Source organism: Mastomys coucha, unplaced genomic scaffold (assembly GCF_008632895.1).
Source record: "Mastomys coucha isolate ucsf_1 unplaced genomic scaffold, UCSF_Mcou_1 pScaffold4, whole genome shotgun sequence".
NCBI classification, from domain to species: domain Eukaryota; kingdom Metazoa; phylum Chordata; class Mammalia; order Rodentia; family Muridae; genus Mastomys; species Mastomys coucha.
The window spans coordinates 14,510,463-14,537,390 of NW_022196910.1; the positions used below are offsets into that span (position 1 = coordinate 14,510,463).

The 26,928-nt window shown below is 44.2% G+C and overlaps 1 protein-coding gene across 1 annotated transcript in view; it reads right to left on the bottom strand.

Moving 5' to 3' along the window:
* Stab2 (stabilin 2) overlaps positions 1-26,928 on the bottom strand; it is a 182,348-nt gene that overhangs the window by 106,435 nt on the left and 48,985 nt on the right. Inside the window, exons 10-22 of the mRNA XM_031350149.1 lie at positions 26,281-26,414; positions 24,659-24,741; positions 20,361-20,510; positions 17,386-17,526; positions 16,789-16,845; positions 16,525-16,644; positions 11,214-11,267; positions 10,850-10,930; positions 8,124-8,276; positions 7,205-7,267; positions 5,156-5,242; positions 4,305-4,391; positions 2,715-2,826 (exon numbers count right to left, since the gene is read on the bottom strand). Of these exons, the coding sequence (XP_031206009.1) occupies positions 2,715-2,826; positions 4,305-4,391; positions 5,156-5,242; positions 7,205-7,267; positions 8,124-8,276; positions 10,850-10,930; positions 11,214-11,267; positions 16,525-16,644; positions 16,789-16,845; positions 17,386-17,526; positions 20,361-20,510; positions 24,659-24,741; positions 26,281-26,414 (1,322 nt within the window). The remainder of the gene's footprint in view (positions 1-2,714; positions 2,827-4,304; positions 4,392-5,155; positions 5,243-7,204; positions 7,268-8,123; positions 8,277-10,849; positions 10,931-11,213; positions 11,268-16,524; positions 16,645-16,788; positions 16,846-17,385; positions 17,527-20,360; positions 20,511-24,658; positions 24,742-26,280; positions 26,415-26,928) is intronic.

A 26,928-nucleotide genomic window follows, 5' to 3' on the forward strand; every position in this document is an offset into this window, starting at 1 on the left:
TCAGTTGGAGCTGGGTTGAAGTCAGGGTCACCAGCATTCCTCAGAGTGCCTTGGAGAGCTGACTATCTCCTCCCCCACCTGCCTGGAGGAGGACATATTTGTCTCCAGTGTGCTTTCAACGTATCTGTTCCCCGGGGGATGGGGGTTGGGAGGACGTGACTTTTGTGATATGGCAAAAGAAGCCAAGGAGCCCAGTTTTCAACTACTTCATGGTTAGAGAAGTTAGCCAAGAAGTTTCCTCACTTTCTGAAAACCTTTCTAGAATACATAGATAAACTTTCTTCTGTTTGTAGAACTCCAGATAGTCTCATGTGTTAACTCTCTACTTTCATTCACAGCAAACTAGTAATTATTAGTGGCCAGGTTTGGGACCTGACTGCAATCAAGGCCCCGGACTGGCTTTTTTTTCTGCCTCATCAACCACCCTTGGTTCCAGGAGATCGGTACGTTCTATTTTCCAGATGAGCAGGCAGGGGCCCAGAGCGCTGAAGCAAACCACCTAATTTTTCTGAGTTCCCACACAGGGACTTGACCCTGTACTCCAAGTCCACGACTACAGTGTCTATACCCACAGTGGGCCATAGGGTTAACCAGCTCTTCCACAACTCCTGTCATTTTAAACCTTAGCCACTTTACCTTGTTCCTGAATATTATCTGAAAATTTCAAAGTGAGGCCTTAGTTCAATCAGAAAAGTGTTTGCTACACAAGCATGAGGAGCTAAATTTGATCTTCAGAACACACTAAAATAACAACAACAACAACAAAACTCAAAAACCACCCAGACACAGTAGGTAGGCAAAGGCAGGTGGGTCTCTGGGATCACTGGCTGATGAGGGACCCTATCTCAGAAAACAAGGTGGTTGATCCATGAGGAAAGACCTGAGCCTCCACATCCTACTAGAGATTTGACAAATGCCAAGGTTGTTGGGCTTTGTGATAAATTCCATTTTTTTTTTGAGTCAGGGTTTCTTTGTATAGCCCTGGCTGTCCTGGAACTCATTCTGTAGACCAGGGTGGCCTCAAACTTAGAAATCCGCCTACCTCTGCCTCCCAAGTGCTGGGATTAAAGGCGTGAGCCACCACTGCCTGTCTATAAATTCTAATTTTTGTCTCAGAAATCTTACTTGGCATAAAGAACAAACAGATAGGAGTGAATAGCACCGATCCCTGCGGTGCTACTGGGTTCCCAGGCAAATACGCCATAATAGGGAGAGAGGCATGTTCTTAACAAATGCGAGGGGCTAGTGGGGATAGCATTCATGTGACTTTGTTTATTGATTATTTAGTAGATAAAAGCTCTGTGTGAAATCTCCCAATTATGATCTGTCTTGATATTATGAACAACCTGTGATGTATTCTTGGAGTTTGTATCTGTGGTTCATCAACCTTGAATCAAAAATATTTAAAAAAAAAATCTCCATGTCTGTTCTAAGCATGTACAAACCTTTTCCTTGCCATTATTGCCTAAAAATAGAGCATGGGAATCATGTGTGTGGCATTTATATAGTATTTGGTATAAGTCACCCAGAGGGGATTCATATATGAGAATGTGTACAGAATCTAGGCAAACACTATGCCTTTTTATATAGAGGACAGAGCAGCTGTAGAATTCAGAGGCAGCAAGGAGTGTTGGAACTAATCCCCCTGGATGCAGAGGGCAACTGTGCAGCATTGTATTCATTGTCTAGATGGAGACACTGTAACACCTTCCTCAGGTCACAGAGACACTAACTATAGGAATGAGAATTTAACTTTTGTCTGGTATAACTCCACTGGAAACTCTTACCTCTTCATTTATGTTGTTAAGTTCCAATTTTAGCTTAGAAGCAGACATCTAAAAATATATATAGTTGAATATACATTTGATGTCATTTTAAAGAACAATTTATTTTCTGAGAGCATAAGACTGCATTAGTATATGCCCATTATAGAACTTTCCATATGTTCTTTTAGGCTTTTTGATAGTATGCTATTGAGGTATAGTTACTGCTCTTAGAATAACAATAACAACAACAACAACAAAAAACCAGTAAGAGGTCACAATAGTTGCTTGCATATTCTCAGTGCATACTATGTGTTAGGTGTGCTCTAGGAAAAGTTTTCCATAATAAGTTGGAATGAATTTATAAAATGCTTACTAGTACTTTCACTCTTAGTTTGCAATTTGAGGGTACATTCGTCCAAGGTCTTCATTTTTTTGGGGGGGGGAATGGTGAGACAGGGTTTCTATTTGTAACCCTGGGTGTCCTGGAACTCACTCTATAGATGAGGCTGGCTTCCAACTCAGAGATGACCTGCCTCTGTCTCCCCTGGAATTAAGGTGTACACTGCCACCTGGCAGAGGTCATAATTCTTAAATTGAAGAATTGACTGGTAAGGATCTTTTGAAAGAGAGCAGATCTAGTTCCTGAAATGGGACTGTCTGTGTCTTCATGTCTGAAGTGGGGTCCCTGGATGAGTACTGTCAGCTCACTCCAGGGACCCCACTTTCTCAGACTCATCCTAGAGAGAGTCAGAAGCTCCGTGGCTTGTGCCCGGCCATCTGGCACGTGCTATAGTTTGAGATGCAACACTTAATCCCACCCCACAACCACCACCACAATGCTGTGATGACACAACACACAAGCAAAATCCATAAGACACCAGACCACACCATCAGCATGCTCAGTATGAGAGGGAGCCTGTCGAAGGGAGCCCGAGAAACCCCACTTACTTCTGTTACACCGAGGTCCGTATCTGTTGGGGTTGGAGCAGAACTGACACATGGAACCTTGGAAGCCATCCTCACACAGGCAGGTCCCGTTGCCACCAAGGCCATCTATGCACTGAGAGCAAAGGCAGCCCCGTGGGCAATTAGGACACAACATGGCAGCTAAGTTCTGGCTTTTGATTCATGGCTTCAACTTGAACTCCATTGGAAGTGACTTTGAACTCCTTGTGGGAGGTAGAGTCACCTTGGTATCAGGTAGGATGGAAAACTGGTAACCGGCTTGGGGATACTAATCTAGGATTTAGAACCTCAAAGGACAGGGTGCAAGGATGTATTAGTGTAGTTGTTTCCTCTGAACTGAAACATTGTCTAGTGGAGTGAGGCTCAGCACTCCTGTTAACTAAATCTCAGAGGCCTGGGAAACTCATAAAACATAAGACTCCAGAAGCCTAGACAGTCACACAGGGAGCCTCACAGTTTATATAAGCAGGAAACGCTTGCTGAGACAGGAGACTCTTGAGGGTCTGCCTGATAGCTGGGCAGGCCACTCCTCAATGGATGCAGCAGCTTTTGTGAGTCCCGATCTCCTCGAGCTGGGGTGGACTGGGGTAGACCTTTTCAGTGATGTGGCTGCTCAGAGTCACTCTGGCTTCCAGATGGAAACCCAAGGAACTCACTGGTTCACCAAGATAGACTTGGATGATTTTTTTTCCTGTCCTCTATCTGAGGTAGATAATATCTGTTCATAGCTCCTCAGAATAAGAGGGCTACAAATGTGAACAGAGACCCTTCATGCAGCATTTAGAGGATGGTAGCAGGCAGAAGGACTTTCAGCTCAGGCCTGGCCCTGTTTTCTCTCTATTCTGGCTTGCCCAGCTGTGGTCTACACTGTAGTGTTTTCTCTCCATTGTAAACTTGCTTGCTCTCCAATCTGTATAGCCCTGGCAAGACCGGGCGGGTACTGATTGCTACACATCAGAGTTGGACCTGGGTTACCCTCTCCACTAATGATCAGGTCTCAGGTTGCTACTGATCTCTTTTTACTCTTTCTGCATAACACCTCCCTACCATCCCCCAGTTTTTTTTTTTTTCCTTTGCAAGAGCCATAGTTTAGATGTGGATCTAGTAAAATCTCAAATATACATTTTCCTACATAATCACAGCTACTTTTACCTTCCTTTGTTTGGTCTTGGCCTCCACGTAGATGAGTTAAGCTTTGGCTTTTACATGGTTCTGAAGTTGGGTTTAAACAAAATAAGACAAAACAACCACTGGCCAATGCTATTATCATTTTTAAGAACCATAAAAACCTTTAAACTTAGGGTCTTTCACAGGTTTGGAAAGCGAGGTCCAGAGGGTTTTGAGTTGTCCAGGATCTCACAGTGAACTACAGGGGAGACAAGAGTCCGTTCCCTAGGCCCAGACTCCTCTGCTGCAGATACTTCCTGATTCAGTAACAGATCCAATTGTTTGGATTCCTGGGAGCACTGGGCAGCATTGTGCCACTTTTTGGTTTAGGATTTTTCAACATTACTGTGTGACTTGAGAAAGGTCAGCACATGTGAAACTGTGTGGACCAGGGACTGGACTCACCTGCCCATTTCCAGAGCATGGATTCTGGAAGCCTCCTGGACATGGGTTGCAGTCAGGCCCGAAGAAACCTTTACAGCATCTTGGTATCTGGAAACAACACACACATTGCTCCTGGGGACCCCAAAGAGGGCACTGATTTCTCAAAAGAGGGGTGGTTCCGATTTCCACCAGTGGGATACAATGGCAATCCTTCTAGTGAACTGGCTAGCATGTTACCACCAATCTATCAGATGTCTCTCATGTGAACAAGGGAAGAGGCAGATGGAGGTTTATGCTTATAGAGACTTGGGAAGAATCAGCATGGATAAAATAAAGAAATAATAGGGCTGGAGAATCACTTAGTGGTAGAGGTCTTACCTCTTATTTGTAAGGCCTGAGGTTGATTCCATCAGCCAAATGAAGAAGTGGGAATTAAAAGAACATTTCAGAACATTCCAGGAAATGGTAAGTGCCAGAAAGATGGCTGTTGGGATAGAGTGGTGGTGTGTAGAGATGGAGTTTGATGACCTGTTGGGTCGTGACAGGAGGTGTTAGGTAGGAGGGAGACTAGAAAAATAAGCCAGCCTCTGCATATCTGGATGAGCATTCTGAAGAGAATATCCAGTGAGCACATGATAAGGCCGGAGTGTGGGTAAGAGTGTGGGCGTTGGGTGGAGGGTGGCTCTCATGGAGATGTCATGGACTCTGAAAAGGCAGGGGGACTCAGGGAGGTGAGATTCAGGCAGGCAGTGACCTGAGTACCCAGTCCACCTTTGATTCTCATTTAGGAAAAGATTCTAAGTTCCTGCAGGATACTTATGACCATGGACGGGAGCTTCACCAGTCTTGGTCCCTGGCTGTACCCTCCTCACCTCCACAGTCACATTACAATAGCGGGCACAGCCGTTTTTCAGGTTCCGTGTTCTGCTGCCGTAGAAACATTTGTGTGTGAAGATTGCCTGGAAGAAAGCCAGTGGGTAAAAGCATTGCTGTGTGCATCCCAGCATCCCCTGCACTTTACAAGCTTCTCCCTGGCCAGCCACTCTACTCTATGATATCAGAGCAAGAGCCGCACCAGCACACCCAAGTCCAAGTCAGACTGCCATCTTCACGAGACCTCTTTCTTTGTTGGCAGAATAGAAGCCAAGCTTTAAACAGCCTGTGGCACAAGGGTCTTGACACCCCATCTCGTTACGGCAGACATTGTAATCTATCAGTGAACATTCTGGTTCCTCCTGCCTGTGGTCTGGCTGCTGCTTCTATTCTACAGCCATCCTTAAGCTATGCAGACAGTTTGAGCTGGTAAGTATCTCTCTCTTCTTCATTGAAAAAAACAATCCACCGACTAAAATCAGTATCAATAGCCCAAGGCCTTCTCTCAGATTCAGAGCTGGTTAAGTGCATCCTTCTGCTCTCTAATCTTTGATGCTCATAGAGCACCCATTTATTGAGGACTTGCAATAGTCTAGACACATTGCATATGGTTCATCACTTTGCCAATTCATGTGAATGGTTTTTCATGTTTCTTTTTTAATATATAAGGAAATTAGGGATCAGATAGGCTAAGCCACTTTTCCCACCTAACCCTGCTAATTATCTAGCCAGAGGCTTGTGCAATGAATGGGGCAATAATGCTGGAATCAACTTTCATCCTAAGAATTTAGTTCCTAGCTCAAATTTTATTTCTAATACATCTTTGTATCGACTTTATCCCCTTGTTTTAGGCTCTGCATAGGAAGAGACTGATGGAATCATAGTAAGCCACAGGATCCTAAAATCTTATCTATAGAACTGCATTCTGAGGGCACAAAGGAAGGGATGTTTGTTAATTAACCAGTTATGTGTTTGGGGATCTCAGGAGCTTTTATGGTTTGTCCCCATTTCCTTTTCTTCCTCTCATTCCTCCCTTTAGTCTGAGGCTAACTGGTGTCAGACTCACACACACATCCTGATTCTATTACATGTCAGCTATGTATACTTGCCTTGATCCCCAAGTCATACAGCAGGGATGCTGATGACATCCATCCTTCCTAGGTTTGATGGTCAATATTGATCATTAACTCTATTGGATCTAGAATTGCCTAGGAGACAAGCCTCTGGACATGTCCGTGAGGGATCATCTAGATTAATCGAGATCGTGTAGCTCATCTAGGGAAGGTACCTTCCTGATTGGGGCAGAACCATTCTATGGGCGAAGCCCCACACTACATAAAAAGGAGAAAGCTGGCTAAGCTGAGCACTGCTATTCATTTTTCTCTACTTCATGACTTCAGATGCAATGTGAGAAGTCTCATGCTTGCTTTCCCTTCCTGTGGTGAACTGTATCCCCTCGAACCGTGAGCTGAAATGAACCCTTCCTTTCCTACGGTGCTTTTTGTCAGGAGTTTCATCACAGCAACTGAAGAAGTAACCTAATACCCCACGGTTGCTGCATAGAGTGGCTGGAAGAATGTCTGCCATCCAGCTGGCATTGGGGTGCCAACTCATTCTTCTCTTTCTCTCCTTTCCTGGTTCATAGTTTCCCAAGGGACTTGTGGGAAATTGCTTCATTAAACACAACAAATGCTTGAGCACTTATACCTACTTAAGTTTAATGTTCTGCTTTATTTGGGAGGGAGAAGTAGAGAGAAAGCGCTAGGAGGCTGTTTGCTCTTGGCAATTATAAATTTTATTTACATTAACCCCTCATTAGCCACAGAGAAAGAAATAAGGATAAAGAGGTGAGGAGACTGAAGCAGGGTCAGCTAGGGATCAAACAAGGATTGGTGGGGTCTCCTCCTCCCACCCCTGCTGTGGCCAGGGGTAGACCAGGAGCCATACATTAGCCCAGGTTTAAAGAAGGAAGCCGTCAGAAAAGGTGAGAGAGGACAGGGTGGGCTAGCTCAGGATGCTCATAAAATAGCCCTATCACTCACACTCACCGTGGACTCCGAGTCCGTAGGACATTTGCTCCAGTTTTTCATAGAACAGTTCACACAAGTGCCCTGAAGGAAAGATGGCAGTCAACAGAGGCATCCTGTGCTCTCAGCAGACAGCCTTCAGGAAGATGGCCGTCAGCCCTCAGGGGCATACGAGTCCCTCCTGGTGAAGGCAGCTCCTCTAGATTCTCCCCAAGGGGAAAACCCTTCTCAGCTTCTGCCTCCGTGACTGAGGAGGCTGAGTGGCAACTCTCCCCAAGTGCAGTGCCCCCTGCCCCCCGCCAAACCTTAGGATGTGACTTTGGAAATAGTCTACAGATATATATTTGGCTAGGGTGTTCCCACATCCAGTGGCTGTTGTCCTTACAAATACGGGAGAAGACACACAGGGAACAGAGCCATGAGAGGGGAGAGCAGAGATGGAAGGGTATGGTGTGAGCAGGGCTTCAGGGAAAGATTACTGGGAATTAGTGAAGTGGCACGTGTTTATGTCTCAAGCTACTTAGGAGGCAGAGGCAGGAGGATCTCTGAAGTACACAAATGTAAAGCCATCTTGGAGCATATGAAGAGCCCCTATTAAAATCCTCTTCTTCCTCCTCCTCCTCCTCCTTCTCCTCATCCCTGGGATTTTAGGGCCTCCAAGGACAGTGACACTCTGATTTTAGATTTCCTATGTGATAGGGTAAATGACTGACATCTATGGTCATTTGTTATGGCCACCCCAAGAGCCCTGCTCACCTGCAGGCCAATTTCCAGTAAAAATCCCACCAGAATCTTGGCTCAGGGCTGATGGGACCACATGCCTCCTCATGGACAGGCACCTCACGGCATGGATTTAGCGTCCTCAGAACTGAGCACAGGATACGGCCAATAGCTGCGCCCCCACTCCCCCTCCCATTTCCTGGCTTTCAAGGTTCTTTACCAGTTTCATCTCTTTCTTTACTTCATTGCATCGGTGAGGAAGAATCGGGAGGATGGAGGGAGGAATGAGAACTCCGGTCAGTGTGTAAATTCGGCCATTTTGGGCAGCAACCTCGGTTTCCTCTATGGCCACATTGTTTGCCAGAATCTGCCCCTGAAAGAAGAAGCATTGGTGTCCTCTACTCTGACGGCTGGACCCAGAGCCATCCCCGGGCAGATGCGCAGTTACAGCATCTCTAACCCGCTCAATGTAGCTTGATCTCTCCTCGGAGGGAAGGTTGCTATTAGGCAGTTTGCTGTCAGGAAATGGTTGTGTCTGTGAACTGAATTCCTTCCTGGGCAAGGGTATCCATCATCCTTGTTGCTCAAGCCAAAAGACTGAGTCATGCTTGGCTTTCTCAGTCCTTATCACCCGTCAAATATATTAGCAAGGCTGGGCAGGCATGGTGGTGAATGCATTTAATCCCAGCATTCAGGAGGCAGAGGCAGGCAGATCTCTGTGCATTTAAAGCCAGCCTGATCTACATAATGAGTTCCAGGATAGCCAGGGCTACATAGTGAGACCCTGTCTCACCTCAACACACACACACAAACATGCAACATGTTTTGTTGGGTTTATCTTCAAAAATGTATTCATAACTTAATCACTTCTTACCATGTCTCTGGCTATTTATTTTCTTTGTGTGTGCACAAAGGCATATGAAGGCCAGAGGCCAAATTAGGTACTCAATCTATCATCTGTCTATCTAGATATCTACCTATCTATCCATCCTTCTATTTAGATTCGGTGTTCCACTAGCCTGACACTCATCAAGTAGCAAAGACAGATTGACTAATGTGCCCCAGTACTAAATTGGAAGTGTGTGACACTGCACTTGTGGTTTTTGATGCGAGTTCTGGGATAAAACTCAGGCCCTCACAGTTAAGTGACTAGCACTTTACCAGCTGAGCTATCTCCTAGTCCCGACTGCCATTTTTACTGGCTCATTATAGTCAAGTCTCTTAATTTGTCTCCCAAAATGGTGTATCTTATTGGATCATTCTCCCACAATCCTCAGGTTGGAGTATCTTTGTAGTGCAGATGAGCCCTGGCCCTACTCCTCCATCCCTTGGTTGTGTGACTGCTTCCCTACCCCCTCTTCTTGCTGCTGCCTTTGCTCTGGCCACACTGTATTCTTGTTCCTTAAACAGCTCAGCATGTTTCTCACTGTGCACATTTTTTTGACTGTTTCTCTCTCTAGAAACGTCTAGAGTCACACTGTGGAGACTTCTACTTCCCTTAAGTCTTCATTCAGATGTTTTCTTCTTGGTGAGAGCTTCATGGAACTTTATCTAAAATGCTTAGATAAAACATTTTAGTCCCTTTAAAGCAGAAGGTTGGCTAAGGGTTGGAGGAAGAATTCCAAAAATCAGGAAAGGGGGACGGAGGAGGGTAATGGGGGATACAGAGCAAGACAAACCATATACAGAATCTAGGTTGAGTATATGCATACATATATGTGCATATACGGCATGAAGACAGAGAGGGGAGGAAGGGACTATGGGGACATTGTAGTGGGAAGCAGGGGGAGATATGCACAAGGTACAGTGATGTACACAGGAAAATACATATAGATGTGAAAATGTTATAATAACCCATTATTTTCAAGGCTAACTAAAACAATAATAAATGGATGGGAAGTCCCACTCTGACTTCCTGTTCTCACTTCCTGCTTGGCCTTTTCCCCCATCATCTTTATTGGCTACTTCCTACTTATTAGAATGAAAGTTCCACGCAACCAGAGATTTTTGTCTGTTTGCTCTTGTGTCCTTCCAGACATAGGGCAATGCCTGGAACATATTGGTACTTAGCAGATGTCTACTGAATGGATGAAGTCATCATCATCATTGTTGTCATTGTCATCATCATCATCATCATCATCATCATCATCATCATCATCATCATCATCAATAATGGACAGATGGATCAACAGGAAACAATTCTCTCTGTTCCTAGACTTATCCACCCCAGACAATGAGCTTCTTTGAATTTCTTAAGTAAACTATGTATCCTCAGGGCTTCTCACATTCTCTCCTTCTACCACAAACTCTCTTATTCAACTGGATGAACTCATTCTACTCACCCCTCAAGCCTTTCTCAGACTTCTCCATGCTTTCACAACCTCTCCGACCAACACACATTGCAACAGCAACTCATTGATCATTTAATGGGTTGTTACATTCTATTTTCTCTGCTGGGATAAAAGTTCTTTTTTTTCTTCTTGCTTTAACCCAGACTGTTACTCATGTGGGTGGTATTTGCTAAAAGAACTGAGCAAAGAGTGGAATAGTTGTAAAGATGTGAGAACTGTGAACTAGGAGAGATGGCTCAGTGGGTAAAGTGCTTGGATTTCAAGCATTACTAGCAACTGTCTATGAAAAGCCAGGCACAGTTGCATGCATCTGTAATTCTAATACTGGGGAAGTGAAGATGTATAGGTTTCTGAGGCTCACTGGCCAGTTAGCAGCTTAGCCTATTTAGCAAATTCCAGGCCAAGGAGGAGGCCTCTGGAATGACATCTGAAGTGGTCCTCTGGCCTCTATGGGTACACATGTGTACCTGCATACACAGGAGCATTCCCACAAATGTTACCTAACAGGAAAAGGCTTCAGATCTGTGAGTTAGTATAGATGTATTATCAGAGTGAACACACAGGAGTACGCACCAGCCGTGGGCTTCTCACTTACTTTGTTGGTTATGTTAAACATGATGATCTGGTTGGCCATGCTCCTGATGTGAAGTGTCGAAACCAGAGTGGCCACTTCCAGCTACAATGGGAAGAGACCAAGGAGTCATCTGCAGCAACGCACAGAGTCCCCATTTGTCACAGCCTATACTTCAAGAAAAGTCCTTAACTACTGATGAAATAATGGGAGCATTTGTGGCTTTAAGGGGTTCTTTGATAACATCGTGGACAACAGTTACATACTGAAGGTCTCCTCAGAGCTAATAAATGACACAAATATTTCTCTGTCCCCAGTTGGAATTCAAGACTAGGACCTGGTATTTAAAAAGCCAGGATAAAGTAGTATGAGGAAGAACAGGGCCAACCTGTGTAAATGCAACAATGTGGTATCTGACGAGTTCCAGAAGTTTCCGAGAGCCCTGCAAAGGAACCGGTACACTATGTCAATCAAGGAAGAAAACTCTGCGAGTTCCGTTTTTTTTTTTTTTTGTTTGTTTTTTGTTTTTTGAGAACCTTTCACATGAATGGTTTTGGATATTAATCGTAAAAGACAATGACCCAACCTCTCTGTAAATTCCATGCACAAATAGCTGACATTCATCAAATCTCTTGGCTGTTCTAAAACCATAGCATGTGCATTTTGTATAAACCCCAGCATCCCTGTGAGTAGAGACTATCATTAGCCCATTCCACATGTCATAACAGTGAGCATCAAAACTCACCCAAGTCACCTGGCTTCCTCAGTATACGACAAATCCACGCTCTCAACCACTCCCCTCAACCATCCCTGCACATCTCAAGGTTACACTTTGGGATGCCTATAACATCCTTCTATTTATGATTCCCATTTGCTCCTTAAGTCAGCGTTTGCTTGTCAGGCCACATACTCATATTTTAGAACTCCTCTTCTATTGGGACCCTGAACATCCAGCCCCTCAAAAGAAGTCACTCTTCTTCAGAGAGCATGTCCAGAGTTTCTTCTCGCTTCAAATCACTGAAGTGGAGGAAAACAATCACTAAACCAAACCATCACAGCACAACCCTGCCATGACCTCAGCTTGGATCCCGGAGCTCTCAGGGACAGTCACAGGCAGGTGTCCTGAGGTGGGGAGGAGGGCGGCTACAGAAAGGAGGAGCACATGGCCACTTGGCCCAGGGCAGAAGGTGGTGGCAATGTTGTTTTCCACGACAGTGACTCAGCTAGTTGTAAGAAGCTTAGGTTTGTAGCACAGCTTGGACAGACAAAGGATCCTAGACCAAGGGCCTAGTGACTACCAGGAGGTGTCCTTTCTGGAGACATGTTCTTACACCATCAAGGCTCAGGCTGAATAAAATCTTTTCATGCATCAGTTTCCTCTCGCTCAGCTCCTCTTGGTATTTGACCTTGGTCATGATGCTAGAGAGTTGCCTGTAAGCAATGACCATATATCTCAGTTTTCTGGTCCAGTTCTAGCTTATACCTGTTGTCTGGCTGCTCTGTTCATCCTGGTGTGGATGATGAAGGATGACAAGGTTGCCATAACTACAGGCTGGTGTGTGATGTGCAGGGCTGTGTTACATTAAGAATACTGAGCTTGCCACAAGTTACCAGCTCTGGAACTGATGCTCTTTGTGGCCCTTGGGCAGGTCACCATGGTGACCTTGAACACGTCAGCCTTGGGTCTCAGCTTCTCCAAGGTTCCCAGAAATTGGGTCTCACAAGAAAAAGCAGCTCTGCTTCATGCCTCAGTGCTTGGTGGCAGAGAGGATGTACAAAGAGAACATTGCCAGGACCTCTCCAACCAGACTAGACAGTCAGTTCCTGAATGATGGGACCATGCATATTGATGTTGGACTGTTATCATTCTGTGCCCAGATAGGATGGAAAGGGGAATATGCTAGTTATTGTCCAAGCATTTGTGCCAATAAATTAAAAAATAAAGCAACCGTGCTAGGGAGAGCACTTAGCTTGAATGCAGAAGCAGTATCAGTTTAGCTTCTGTGACACCTTGGCTGAGTTACTTACCCGGTAAGGCTCGGTTTTCCTGAAAAAATAATGGGATTAGTATGAACCCTTCTATAGCTTTGCTTCTATTGGAAAGAATCTCTCAATGGGAGAACTCACTTCAGAAGTCTAGTTACTATTGGGTCATAAGGAAGAGACAAACAAAAGAAACACAGGAATTGATCTCTGGTCACTGTGTGCTGTAGCCCTACCTGGCTAGGGTCATTGGTGCCACCCAGCATGTTGACAGAATATGCTCCATGAGAGATGGCCAAGAGCTTTGAGAACTCTCTTGCCCTTTCTCTCCCCAACTCCTTGTGGTTAGTGTTGATGGTCCAATTGGCTGAATCTAGAGTCACTGGGGAGACGGATCTCAGGGCATGCCTGTCGAGGATTGTCTTGATGGGTTCATTACTGTGGGAAGTCCCATCTGAAATGTGGGCGGGAGCGCTCCCTGTTTCTGGGGTTCTGGGAGCACTTCCTGGTCCTGGGGTCCTGGGAGCACTCCCTGGTCATGGGGTCCTGGGAGCACTCCCTGGGAGTACTCCCTGGTCATGGGTCTTGGGAGCATTCCCTGGGAGCACTCCCTGGTCCTGGGGTCCTGGGAGCACTTCCTGGTCCTGGGGTCCTGGGAGCACTCCCTGGTCCTGGGGTCCTGGGAGCACATCCAGTCCTGGGGTCCCTGATTGAACAGCATGGGGAAGGGAGACAAGCACAAGCATGTGCCCCTCTGTTGCTCTCTCCCTCTGCCTATGGATGTTACATGTCCAGCTTCTTCAGACTTCCTGTGCCTCAACTTCTCTGTCGTGAGGAACTGTGGATTACAATTAGCTCTTTCTCCCTTTAGCTGCTTCTGCGAGAGCATTTTATCATAGGAATGGGTAAAGAAACAAAGACCTCCCCTACTGTTTTATGTAAAAAAGAAAAATTTTAAAACCCTTTGATGCCTGAGAGTGGGTGTTTTCTACTGATGTGTTAATATGACCTTGAACTTTGTGGATTCGGTTCCTTTTGTTTCAGTTTTCTTCAAAGGGAATCTTAGAGTTTATGAGGCACACTTTTATAATCCGTCACTTTTACTTTTGTCTAGTTCAGTGATGGAGCCCTACATGAATGAGGCTTGTCATCAATAAATAGCCATGGGGTGGTTTCTAGACTAAAACTGGGGTTCAGAGAGAAAAGGACTCCTTTAAGAAAACACACATTCCGGAGTCAGCGCTTGAAATGAGGCTTGTAAGGAAAGCAGCTTGTCTTTGGGCACTTTCTGTCTTCCCTCAGGCTCCCCCCCTGGAGACAGGAGAAATATGAAGAGAGGAACACCCTAGCATCTGAGATATTTTGGCCCCAGAAGACTCTAGCTGTGAGGAAGGGGTGGAAACGATTATTCTACTCTTCACTAGAAATGGCATCAGCAAGCCAGTTTCTGCCTCAGAACCAAGAATCTAGGCTTTATATCCATTGTAGGCAGGAAGATTTGATCTTTGGAGAAAAAGAAAATCGAGGTCCAGGAGTAGTGTTGGTTGCTGGCTGGCCAGTTTCTAAATGCAAACAGTCTTCACAGGAGTGGCGAGAGTCTACCAGTCAGACTGTAGAGTCTGGCTGGATGAGACCACAGGAGTGGTGAGAGGCTACCAGTCAGACTGCAGAGTCTGGCTGGATGAGACCACAGGAGCAAGGAGAGGCTACCAGTCCGACTGCAGAGTCTAGCTGGATGAGACCACAGGAGTGGTGAGAAGCTACCAGTCAGATTGCAGAGTCTGGCTGGATGAGACCCACATGCTCACTTGAGAGCCAGAAGGAGCCTGCCTCCAAGGGAGAAAGCTTTCTGAACAAAGGCAGAAAGTAGACAGCTTAATTTTTCTCTATTATGATTTCACTTATTTTAGCTTTAGTGTAACCCATTAAGTAGCTGAAAACTCCTTTATTATCATAAAAGGAAACAGTATGGGGGGGGCATATGATCTTAGGACTTTAATAATTTCCCAGGAGATCACCTTAAACTGACTATGCCTTCTAAAGAGAAGTAAAACTGCTTTTCGACAACAGCAAGTGTGAACTGTATTTTTTTTTGTTTTTGTTTTTGTTTGTTTGTTTTTTTGAGACAGGGTTTCTCTGTGTAGCCCTGGCTGTCCTGGAACTCACTCTGTAGACCAGGCTGGCCTCGAACTCAGAAATCCACCTGCCTCTGCCTCCCAAGTGCTGGGATTAAAGGCGTGTGCCACCACCACCTGGCGTGAACTGTATTTTTAAGGAACATCCCCCTCAAGATCCCAGGGGATCTTCTTTGTTCACTGGAAACCCTTTGAAAATATCATATGCTAAAAATGTGTTGGCAACACAAGACATACCAATCATCTAAGTTTTTTAGAAAAGATTTTTTTTGTATTGTATTATTTGTATTTTATGTGCATGAGTGTTTTTTTTTTCTTTTTTTGCCTGTATGTGTGCAGTACTCTTGGAGACCAGAAGAGGGCATCAGATTCCCTGGAACTGGAATTCATCTCCATGTGGGGACTGGAAAGTGAACTTGGAGACTCTGCAAGAACAGTATGTGTGTGTGTGTGTGTGTGTGTGTGTGTGTGTGTGTGTGTGTGTGTGTCTGTCTGTCTGTCTGTCTGTCTGTCTGTCTCCTCCTTTAGCATTTTCAGAATGCAAGATGTCCTTGTTGGTATCTGGAGGTATTCTAGCAAGGACTATATCCATGGATCTACAAGCCACAGAGGCTTCACGTTTCAGGGTTACTGCAGCAGCGTGGCTGAGACTGCCTGTTAGAGTGGGTGTGTGTCTGCAGGTCTGCTAATTAATCTCACTTTAGTGTCACTGGTCACAGTGCTTGGGATCAGGCTCCAGAGCTCACTTGCTTGACAAGCTCCAGGTGATTCCTTGATCCCACTTGAGCCTTGGAATCATTGCTTTTAAAGAACTGGGCAGTCCGCACCTCCACATTCTGTGTTGTCAGTAGCTGAGAGGGCAGCAGAGCTTCTGGAAAATCATAGACTAAATCTGTAACCATCAGATTGTCCCACTGTTTGCTATCTTAGTGAAAACATTTTCTAGAACTAGCTAGATATCTCTTCATATTTTGACTTTTAGGTCAGAAATACCTAAGGTGATTTCTGTCATTTTAACCTTGATCTTGATATAAAGGAGTCCATGATCTATTCTCCAGGAGGAGCTATGACAGCAGTGTAGAACTAAGGTAGATAAGAAAAGGGTCATTGAAGAGAGAAGAGAGATCAAAAGAAAAGAGACTGGAGCATCTTACAATGATACTTGGTTCTTTGAAAGTTTAGTCTAGGTCTGGCCCTAAGTGGCCTACTGAAGGTATGGTTCTCTGGGTGACTTTACAGTTCTAAGGAGCTTAAAATATCTGTCTGTCTGTCTGTCTATCTAGCTTTCTATTAATCTACCTATCATCTATCTATCTATCCATCTATTTGTCTGTCTGTCCATCTATCCATTCATTTATCATCTATCTATCTATCTATCTATCTATCTATCTATCTATTAATCTACCATCTATCTATCCATCCATTTATCTACTCTATCTATCTATCTATCTATCTATCTATCTATCTATCTATCTATCTATCTTTTGTCTATTTATTTTAGTACAGAGAAATGTCAGAATGGACAGAGGCTGAGACAGTGATGCTGATGCAGTCCATTGGTAAATGGGATGGATACTCTACCTGTGGAGAAAGGAGGTAATCGAGGATGCCAGCCTTTAGGTTACTCAGTGCTTCATTACTTGGAACAAAAATGGTGTACGGTCCACCACCTTCATCCAGGGCTTGTCCAACACTGGTTTTCTGCATTTGAGAAAATAAATGTTATATTCTTCTTCATTGAAAATAATATTTGAAGCAGTTGTCAGAAAATATTTAAAGTTGGCCTCTCTGCTGATTTTACAAAGGCCTTAACCACATTCTTCTGAAATGTTTGAAAGTGCATACCTCTAGCAAAGATCTGAACTTGCCATATCTTGGTTGTAGCATCGTCATAATGGTTTGCTGAAAAGAGAGAATTTGCTCAAAAGTCAGTTAAAAAAAAAACAGTTTCAGAAATATGAGCCTCAATGTTAAGAGACATTGAGTTAAGATGAAAGTGTGGGTGCGATGGATTTACCAACTGCTAGGCAGCACGCAACTGCTTTGATTTGACCAGTCATCCAAATCTGTGCATTCTACAGCAGTCTCTGGCCATATCAGGCAGATCAGAAGACTCATTACAACTATGACTGTCTTCCACAAAAGCACAAGGAACGAATTGCTGTGACAACATGGAATCAGGCAGAATTGTCTGATACGGCTATAGGTGAGGTTTATAAAAAGAAACCCATAAAAACATTTCCCAGCATGCCTTCCTTTCTCTCTGCAGAAACTCCCAGAAGTCTACTGAACATTGGCAAATCATCCTGACTTCTCTTAGGTTGAGACCCTCCTTGGAAAATTAAGGCTAAATTCTAGCAAACACTTTCTTATTGGATGTGACTCTCCAGGCAGCAAGAGGGTGGACATGGGTTGACCTTACTTGTACTTGACTTGTCTCACCTGGGGGTTGCTCCCAAATGTGGGCTCTATCTTGTCCATGGCTCTGTCGAGGATATGTACAAGCCCATTTGAAGCAACTATGTTCCCCTGGATAATTTTTACTATTTTGCTTCCATAAAGTTTGAGCTTTAGTTGATTGTCCTAAAATACCAAAGAAAGAAAAGTAAATAAATAAAATGAATAAGGTGTTCTAGAAAGAACAAGTCTGGGATTAGAAGTCAGAAGTCCCATGGCTGTGTGACTTTGGATAGATCACATGATCTTCCATGAGGATAAAGGTGTCGGCTTGATCCATCTTGCATGGTTTCCACTAAGTTCAAATGAGATAGTATATGACATCACTGATGAGTACCACATGATCATTGATGACTATCACATGACTACTGATGACTATCACATGACCACTGATGAGTCTCACATGCAAAATTTGGGCAAGTTAGTGTAGGCTCTCCTCCAGTAAGCTGTAAGCTCCACTAGGGTGTAACAATTCAGTTGATTATAAACACAATCTCTCACTTTAATACAATGGCTTTCAATCTGTGGGTCATGACACCTTTAGGGGTTAAATGACCCTTTGATGGGGCTCACATGTCAGCTATCCTGTATGGAGCAAGTGGAACCAAGTCACCTGACAGAAAAACTGGTAAGGTTGAGCAGATTAAGGAATCTAGTAATTCTCATAATTGAGAACAGTAGATGTTTGATTCTGATCCCAACCAGATTCCTGTCCTGGGGCACGTGACCACAACATCCCACTAAGAGAACCATGACAACTCTCTATGCTAATGAGGTATCTAGGTGGCCCAGCCTGGAGGGTTTAGCCAATAAGCTTTCCTTCTTGAACATTCCTTCCCACCAAAAACATTTTATCTCTGCTGGTCCACCCTGAGTAGGTTGTATGCACCTTTTTGACCATGAATGAATAGTTTGGACAAGCAAGGACTATATCCTTTGTTACCCAGCCAAGCCACCTATGTCTATAGCAGAAGGCACTTCCAAGTTCCTGACATTCACCCTGAGCTTAGCTGGATTCTCCCCAGCTCCATGGCTCATCACCGGCCTTTAGTCCTCCCCCTTCTTTTCCCCCTCCTCTTCTCAACTCCTCATGGTTTCCAGCTGTGTTTGGGTGCCCAGGAGTTAGAGAACCACAACCTTGGCCCCAGCCTGTGTCTCCCCTGAGCAGCAGCAAGGTGAAACACAGACCCACAGTCCTGCATATCAGACATTTTAATTACGAGCCATAACAGAAAACCTATAGTTATGAAGTAGCAACAAAATAATTTTATGGTTGAAGGTCATTGCAACATGAGGAACCACGTTAAAAGGTCACAGCAATAGGTAAGCTGAGAACTACTGGTTTAATGTATTGCACAAAGAGGGTGCACAATACATTTGTTGAATGCGTAACTGGGAGTAACTTCATTTTCCTCTCATGCAACCCTTAAGCATTACAGACAACAAATATGAATGAATACATGAGTATATACACATACACATGGCTGTGAAATATCTATACTGCTCTGCTGAATCTATTGTCCATTCTTATACACACAGCATAGGAGGTTGGTGCCAGTCAGATCCATACCAGAACCCTGGTTCAGATATTTTCTATGTGACCTCTCCACTGTCCCACAGGGAAAACAAGGGATTCCGATGAGACACCTCCTTCCTGAGTTGTTGTACACAACACAAATCAACACCTGTACTTAGAATGAAAAGAATACCTAGGAGACTGCCAGCCATTGATATTATGTGAAATGCAACAGATAGCTTAGGACACAACCCATACATGCATACCTATTAGTCACATGCTCCCGGCTTAATAGAAATACAAATAGAGTTTGTAAAGGGAAGTGAGGTAGTCTGATTCAAAAAAAAAAAAAAAAAAAAAAAGCTGGCAGAATGAAGGGGGAGGATCGACGCCAGCAACCCAAACCAAACTCACTCCATTCATTTCCTTTTGTAAGAGGAATGCTCAGGTTTGGGACCAGGGCTTCCGGGATACAGGCTCACAACACTTTGTTTTCATGGTGGTGACAAACCAACCTGCCTCCATTTTAGGCTTAAAAGTCGTCTTATAGTAAAAGACAAATTAGGTTCATTCCTGCTTATAGTTAAACCTCTGTTTCTTAAGGATTGTGCTATGACCCACCTGTAACCTTAACTACAAATGGTTCTGTACTGACTGTTCTAGGAAACAACCATGCTTTGTTTAGAAAGGTTATTATAACTACCTGTTGTTATGATCACCTGTTGTTATGGCCACCTTTTTGTAGCCACCTTGTTGTGACTACATTGTTATGGCCATCTTGCAACCATGTTTTGCTTCAGGAGGTTGTTATGACCAACTTGTTATGTCTACTTCTGCTTTTGTAACCCTGTCCACTTGCCTGCCAAATCACCTGTTTGAAACCTGCCTACTCCTGAGCTGTAAAAACCCTTATCACACTCATGTTCAATGCTGATCTCTCTCTCTCTTTCTCTTTCTCTCTCTCTCTCTCTCTCTCTCTCTCAAAGATTTATTTATTCATTTTATAAGAGTTTAGTGTCACTGTCTTCAGACACACCAGAAGAGGGCATCAGATCCCATTACAGATGGTTGTGAGCCACCATGTGGTTGCTGGGAATTGAACTCCCAACAGTTCTCTTCTTCCTAACAACTGCTGAGCCATCTCCCCCCCTCCCCAGTGCTGATCTCTTGAACCCTGCCTTTAGGGAGAGACAGACCATGTAAAGCTTGCTTTAACTAATTGTTTGCTTTAATTAATTTGGCCATGATAATTTGGGTCGGTGGTCTTTCTGCTTGCATCTGTGGGATTAACAGTGGCAGCTAAGTGATGGTTGCCTTGAAAACTAACTCAGGCCAGACCCAAATCAAACACTGCAGTCTCCTTCGGTAACAGTTCACCCAGGCCCCTCTAGTCCAGATGTTGCCTTGGTGTTTTGACTGGAGTGAAATTCAGAGAAATTCTGACCTTATCCTTGTTGAAGATTTCCCCCGACTTTCCTGTCAAGGTATAGAAGGTGTCCAAGTTATACATCTGCTCCGTGCTCATTTGCCCAGCAATGATGTGGAGTTTCACAAAGTACCGAGCAGCCTCTTTGTCCATCAAGAGTTCCTTTACCTAAGAAAAGAGAGCGAGCTGGGATGATGTCTGAAGAAAATGAGCATTATAATATATTTCATGCCTCATCTGTCATCAAAGATCCAAGCTGGAGTGCGCTATGGGGCTCTATCAGATAGAGGTGATGTTTCAGGGGAGCACAAGCCTTAAAGAGAGTGGAAATCTGGAGAGTCTGAGCTGATGCCCAGTGCACTGTCAGGCAGAGGGGCATGCTGCACACAGAACTGACATGGTATGGTGAGCAGAGCAATGGCTGCAGGGGAGACAGAGGGTACCTGTCCTAAAGGATTGAAAACTTCTCAAGGTTCCTTCTTTGTTTGTTTTGTTTTTGTTTTAAATGAAAGGAGAAAGTATCCCCAAGTGCTGGCATTACACGTGTGTACCAACCCAGGCTTTTAGAAGGCGTACTTACCTAACACAACTAAAGAACAGACAGTCAACAATAAAGGACAGGTAGAGTGGAATGATGATGCTTTTGAATAATACATTTATGGGACCAAATCTGTGCTTTTATTACTCCATAGTCAACTGTACTGGATGGTTTTGTGTGTCAACTTGACACAGGCTGGTATTATCACAGAGAAAGGAGCTTCAGTTGAGGAAGTGCCTCCATGAGATCCAGCTGTGGGGCATTTTCTCAATTAGTGATCAAGGGGGGAGGGCCCATTGTGGGTGGTGCCATCCCTGGGCTGGTAGTCTTGGGTTCTATAAGAAAGCAAACTGAGCAAGCCAGTAAGTAACATCCCTCCATGGCCTCTGCATCAGCTCCTGCTTCCTGACCTGCTTGAGTTCCAGTCCTGACTTCCTTTGGTGATGAACAGCAATATGGAAGTGTAAGCTGAATAAGCCCTTTCCTCCCCAATTTGCTTCTTGGTCATGGTGTTTTGTGCAAGAATAGAAACCCTATGACAGTCAACAATCAACAGATACAATTTTAATGAATTCTCTATAAACTTTATATATTAAAGGGGAGGACTCTACCCCCAAATAGTGCATAGGATATAGGCTAGTAACATTGTCCTTTTTTCACAGCAGAAGGGACACAGGACATCTCTGGAAGTCACTAGTAGACAGACTCATTTCAGTGGATGAAGGGTGATGGTATGTGAATTTGAAGGTCCTTCCACATACTGGACTTTGATTAAAGGCAGTAAAAATTATCAGAAAACATTTTGGATGAAGGAGAGCCCCTTTTATGCAAATTGGTAAGCACTGGTTATGTTAGACCAAATGGAACTACTGAGTTGATGTTACCACCATGGGACACCTCTACCAGGTACAGGTCTCGTCCCCTCTCTATGACATCATCTCAGACCACAGCTGTGCACATTGAAGAGTGAAGTCCTCTTCCTGTTTCCATCACTGTTGCCATTCTTGATGAAGTAAGTGAATACTCAGTTAATGTACTAGCTTAAGTCTTCTGTGGGAGATGAGTAGTTGTGCATTATACAAACTCTATCCATCACATGACTGCATGTTAAGAAGCTTTGGGGGTACTCTCGGAAGGTAGATGGCTGGAAGAGGGTGTTGTAGAGCACCGGTAATGGTCTTGCTCGATACACATGTCCTTTCATTGGGAGAAACTAAATTGAGGTGTGCATTTATTGTCTGTGTAGAGAGACGTATTAAGTAGTGTATGTTCTCATTCATGTGCAGATGAGAAAAGAGTTGATTTCTTAGAAAGAAATAGAACCAATAGTAGTCACTCAAGGCAAGAAAGCAAGAAAGGGGAGTTGAGCTAGAGAGTGATGAGACACTGGGAACCATAATTCAGTCAGACACAGAAATAAACTCTGTTGTATGTGATGGTGTCTATAATTTAGGGAAACATATTCCAGAAAGTACTGAGAGTACTTAGCGGCACAAAGAAAAGATAAATGTTTGAGGAGATGGAAATAATAATTATTCCAATTTGACAATTACACATTATTTATATACACCAGAATATATTTTACAATGATTATGTGTTAATTTAAAATAAAACATATGTTTATTTAAAAACCCACTGTAGTGGTTTGAATGACTCTGTGCCAAAAGAGAGCTCCAGATTCTTTTATAGATGGTCATGGTTGCTGAGAATTGAACTCAGGACCTCAGGAAGAGCAGCCACTGCTCCTAACCACTAAGCCATTTCACCAGTTCCAGCTCACAGGTTTTAAAGACTGCCACATGTTAGGCAGTCTTATTCTTTTTCTGCCTTCTGCCTGTGAATCCAGATGTAAATTCTTAGCTCCAGCTTTATGCCTACCTGCCACCACACTCCCCACCATGATGGTCATGGACACACTCTCTGAAAATGTAAGCAAGCCCTCAACTAAATCTTTTATAAGCTGCTTTGGTCATAGTATCTCTTCAAAGCAATAGAACAGTAACTAAGAAGTTAGTATCAAGTTGTGGGTTATTCCTATGCTAGGCCTGACCATGTTGCTTATTGTAGAAATATGGAAGACTGACTTAGAAAAGCAGAGTTTAATGGGTCATCCCAGTAGGAACATGCAATGTAGTAGAGCTGAGGGCAATGTGGACTATGGGACCCAAGCTCAAGAGGGTTCAGCAAGTAGCCTAGAGACTGTTCTTATGATATTTTAAAAGAATTCGGCTGCTTTTTGTCCTTGTCCAAACATTCTGCTGGAGGTTAAGTTGAAGAGTTTGGACTAATGGTGCTAGCAGAGGAGATTTCAAGACAGTGTAGTATTGACTGGGTCATATGGCTATTAGTGATGATTCTAATGCGGATCTATGATGGAAAGGAGCAAGGGGAGCAAGGGAAAATGCAAAATGTACAGTTGGAAGAGAAAAGAAGCATCAGGGGATGCAATATCCTAGCCAAGTCCTATGTTCAAAGAGATAAAAAGTTAAAGAAAGGCCCGACCTAGATGCTTAGTGGAATAAAGGTAGTGGCGTCCTCAGGGCATGATCTCACCCAGCTAACCCTGCAACTTGCAAAAAGCTTGGGCAGCAAGAGAAACCATCAACCAACCATCCCTCATGCAAATGTAATTAAAGGAGGGCAACAGATCCATCCCAAGCAAGCAGAAGAACTGGGCAGCTCTGCTTCTGGCTTCATCGAGCAAGATTCAGGTGTGAAGGAGTTGTGGAATCTTCCACTATGGTGAAGGAAATCTGCCAGCCCGTGGCAGGAGAGTTCTCATGTGGAGGCACAGAGAGGTATTATGGGAAGCTGTGAATGTAAAGCCTGGATCGCATTGGAGTCCCTAAGAAGCTGGGAGATGCAGAGCCCTGGGATACCTGCCAAGGAGAGCTGCAGACCCAGCATGAAACCTGCTTAGGAAAGAGAAGTGTGTTGCAGTCAACAAGGATGGAAGGAGTGGGAGTCTGGAAGAGTCATCTAAGTCGGTATCTGGAGTTTGCTGTGCAGTGTTTCAGTCTGCCTTTTCCTGTCTTTTTTCCTCCCTTTCTGTGTTGGGAGTGTATGTAGTTTGCTTTTTGAAGGGGTCTGCAGTTAAGAGATTTCCTCGAGTCTCAGAAGAGACTTAGGACTTTTAAACTGTTGAGACTGTGAAGATTATGAGGACTTCTGAAGTTGGACTGAATGTGTTTTGCATTATGATATGGCCATGAGCCTGTAAGGGGCCAGAGAGTGGAATGTGGTGGTTTGAATAAGAATCATCCCCATTGGCTCATATGTTTGAATGTTTGGTTCTCAGTTGGTAGAACTGACTAGGAAGGATTAGGAGGTGTGATTTTGTTGGAGGAAGTGTACCACAGGGATAAGGCTTCAAAAACCTATGCCAGACCCAGTCTCCCAGTCTGTCTCTGTCTCTCTGTCTCTGTCTCTCTGTGTCTCTGTCTCTGTCTCTCTGTGTCTCTCTTTGTCTCCCTCTCTCCCTCTCTCTCTCTCTCTCTCTCTCTCTCTCTTTCTCTCTCTCTCTCTCTCAGACTGCTGCCAGGTCAGGATGTAAGCTCTTAGCTACTGCTCCATCACCATGCCTGCCTGCCACCATGCTCCCTGCCATGACGATTGCTATAAGCTGTCTTCGTTATGGTATCTCTTCACATCAATAGAGTAGTAACTAAGACACTTGGCATCCTTGTCTTGAGTAACAGAGGTTTCTCACTTTAAATAAGATATTGCCTACTAAGACATTTATATTGGCTTCTCATATGGGGTTATTTTAGATACTCACATCAACCCCTTTTAGTCCCTTGTTTGAGGGCAGCAGCACAGTGAAGGGTCCCAGGTTGCTCAATGGCCAGGCATAAGTTCTGTCTTAAGAGTCCAAACACACAGAGAAAGAAAATGTCACGTGGGTCCGAGGTACATGGGAAGTGAGACTGTTCAGTGTGTCTTATGTCAGGCCGAGTCCCTTCATGCCTTCTCTTTTCATTCCTCTGTGGTGTCCTTGGTAAGTTGATGCTCTAAGAGCACATGATACTGTGATGTGCTGGCCTCACATACTCCCAGAATGCTCTAGGAATTTCCCAGGAGACTTAGTTGTGGCTTTCTAGGTATTCTGTCACGAAATGGTAGGATGTGATGATGTCTTTTGGCAATCCCACCATCCCAGATCATGTGCCTGGCTTGCTGAGCTGTGTCCTCTCCATGTGTAGGGATGCACAGCCCCTCCAAGGGTAGCTAAGATGAGCCCACAATAGACTTACTGTTCCAATTGTGCCCTCTTGAAAAGCAGACTATTTGAACAAAGGACCTCACATTTGCATTCTACCCTGGGCCTTGCAAGCCAGTTTCCATCACCCAGGGGATGCTGGGACATAAGAACAGACTATGCTCTCACATAGAAGCAAGATGCATGGGGAAAGTGCCAGGTAAGCAGGACTCTGTTTAGAAAAAAAAAATGTTTGTGTGTGTGGTCTGTTCTTCAAAGGACATTGTATCTCCTTCCCTTCTCATTGAATGTCTGGAGAGTTCTTATCTGAAGGTAGAGTTGCTGCAAGATTGTCCTCAAGCCCAAGCCATGTCTCCAGTGCTTTACTCTCTCTAGGAGGCCTGTGGACTATCACACAGAAGGCATAGTGAAAATTATCCAGAGAACACAGCATTGGCGTGCAAGGACAGATTTCTTCACTGTGTTTCTTCTGGGAAATGATTTTAGCTTACTTGGCCAATTCTGACATATATGCTGATATTTTAAAGTTTCTGTTTGGTCTGGTCTATGTTCTATTTTTGTTGTTGTTGTTGTTGTTAATTGTACAAATTCATGTTTGGTTGAGGTCTAACACAGTGCTCTGATTGATTATAATATTTTGTCCTCCGGGGGATGTGGGGTAATAGTTTGTAGGAGGCATTTGTAAATGAATGAGCATGTTGTGTTATTACACTGCCTAGGGCTCACAGAGGATCTGACATTACTACGGGTTAATTAGTAGCTTCCAACTAAGGGTACACACAAGCAAGATTCATTCAGAATTCAGATGACAACTTGCCTGCTGAATATGAGTACTACCCTGGTTCTCCTTTCTTAGCTCCTCAGCTAACGTTTAATCATCCTTGAAAAACCCAGGATGTCAAGGACATAAGGGATAGTCTTTTACATCAGTGGCTGTCTCTCTTATCACTAGTCTATTAATCTATGTCGATGTCATGACCCTGTCCTCTGTTTCTAAGTCTGCCTGGCAAACAGCTGTCTCCTTGGAAACAGCTGTCTGCTCCTCCCCTCACACCCACATGACCTGTCCCCACTAGGACTAGTCCCAATGCACCTGCCTTGTCTGTCCTTTTCTGCCTACTTGCATCTAGCAGATGCCCTGGGCTGAAGGAGCACTGCCCTCTAGGGCTATATCTACATACCCAGGATTGAGATGAAGGTCGTCAGTTGTCCTTGCCACATTCCTCTGGGTTCAGTATTTAATTCTCTGAGTCTCTGTATGATGTTTCCATAGCAGTTCAGGCCGTCACCCACATAACCTTTCTGGCAAGTGCATCTGTAGAGAAGGTGAAATAAGATTCTCAGGGCCTTGGAGCTATCAAGAGTTGAGAGTACACAGCCCAATGCTTCATTTCACAGATGAGGAGAACAATATAATGAACAGGATTGGAGAGGCTGGGAGAACCACAGTCTCAGTGAGCAGGATTGCAAGTGCAGAGCCTGGCTTAGGGTTGCCTTTCCAGAATGGGCTTAGACAACATAATATGCACACTTACAAACACTAGGCAGCTTTGTATGTTCTTTGTAGAAATAATTTCCAAAGTGTGGTCCAGAAAGCATCCACATCAGAATCACTTGCAATGTTTGCTACAAATGTCGACTCAAGGACCTCAAGGGCAGAATAAGCTACCAATGGTCAAGAATGATTGCCAACCTGATTGGTTGTAGAATCACCTTGGAGACAAACCTATGGACATGACTATGTGATTATCTAGATTAAGTTGATTGAGGAGGGGAAACCCACTTCAACTGTGGGTGGCACCAGTCACGGGACTAGGATTATGTTTTGA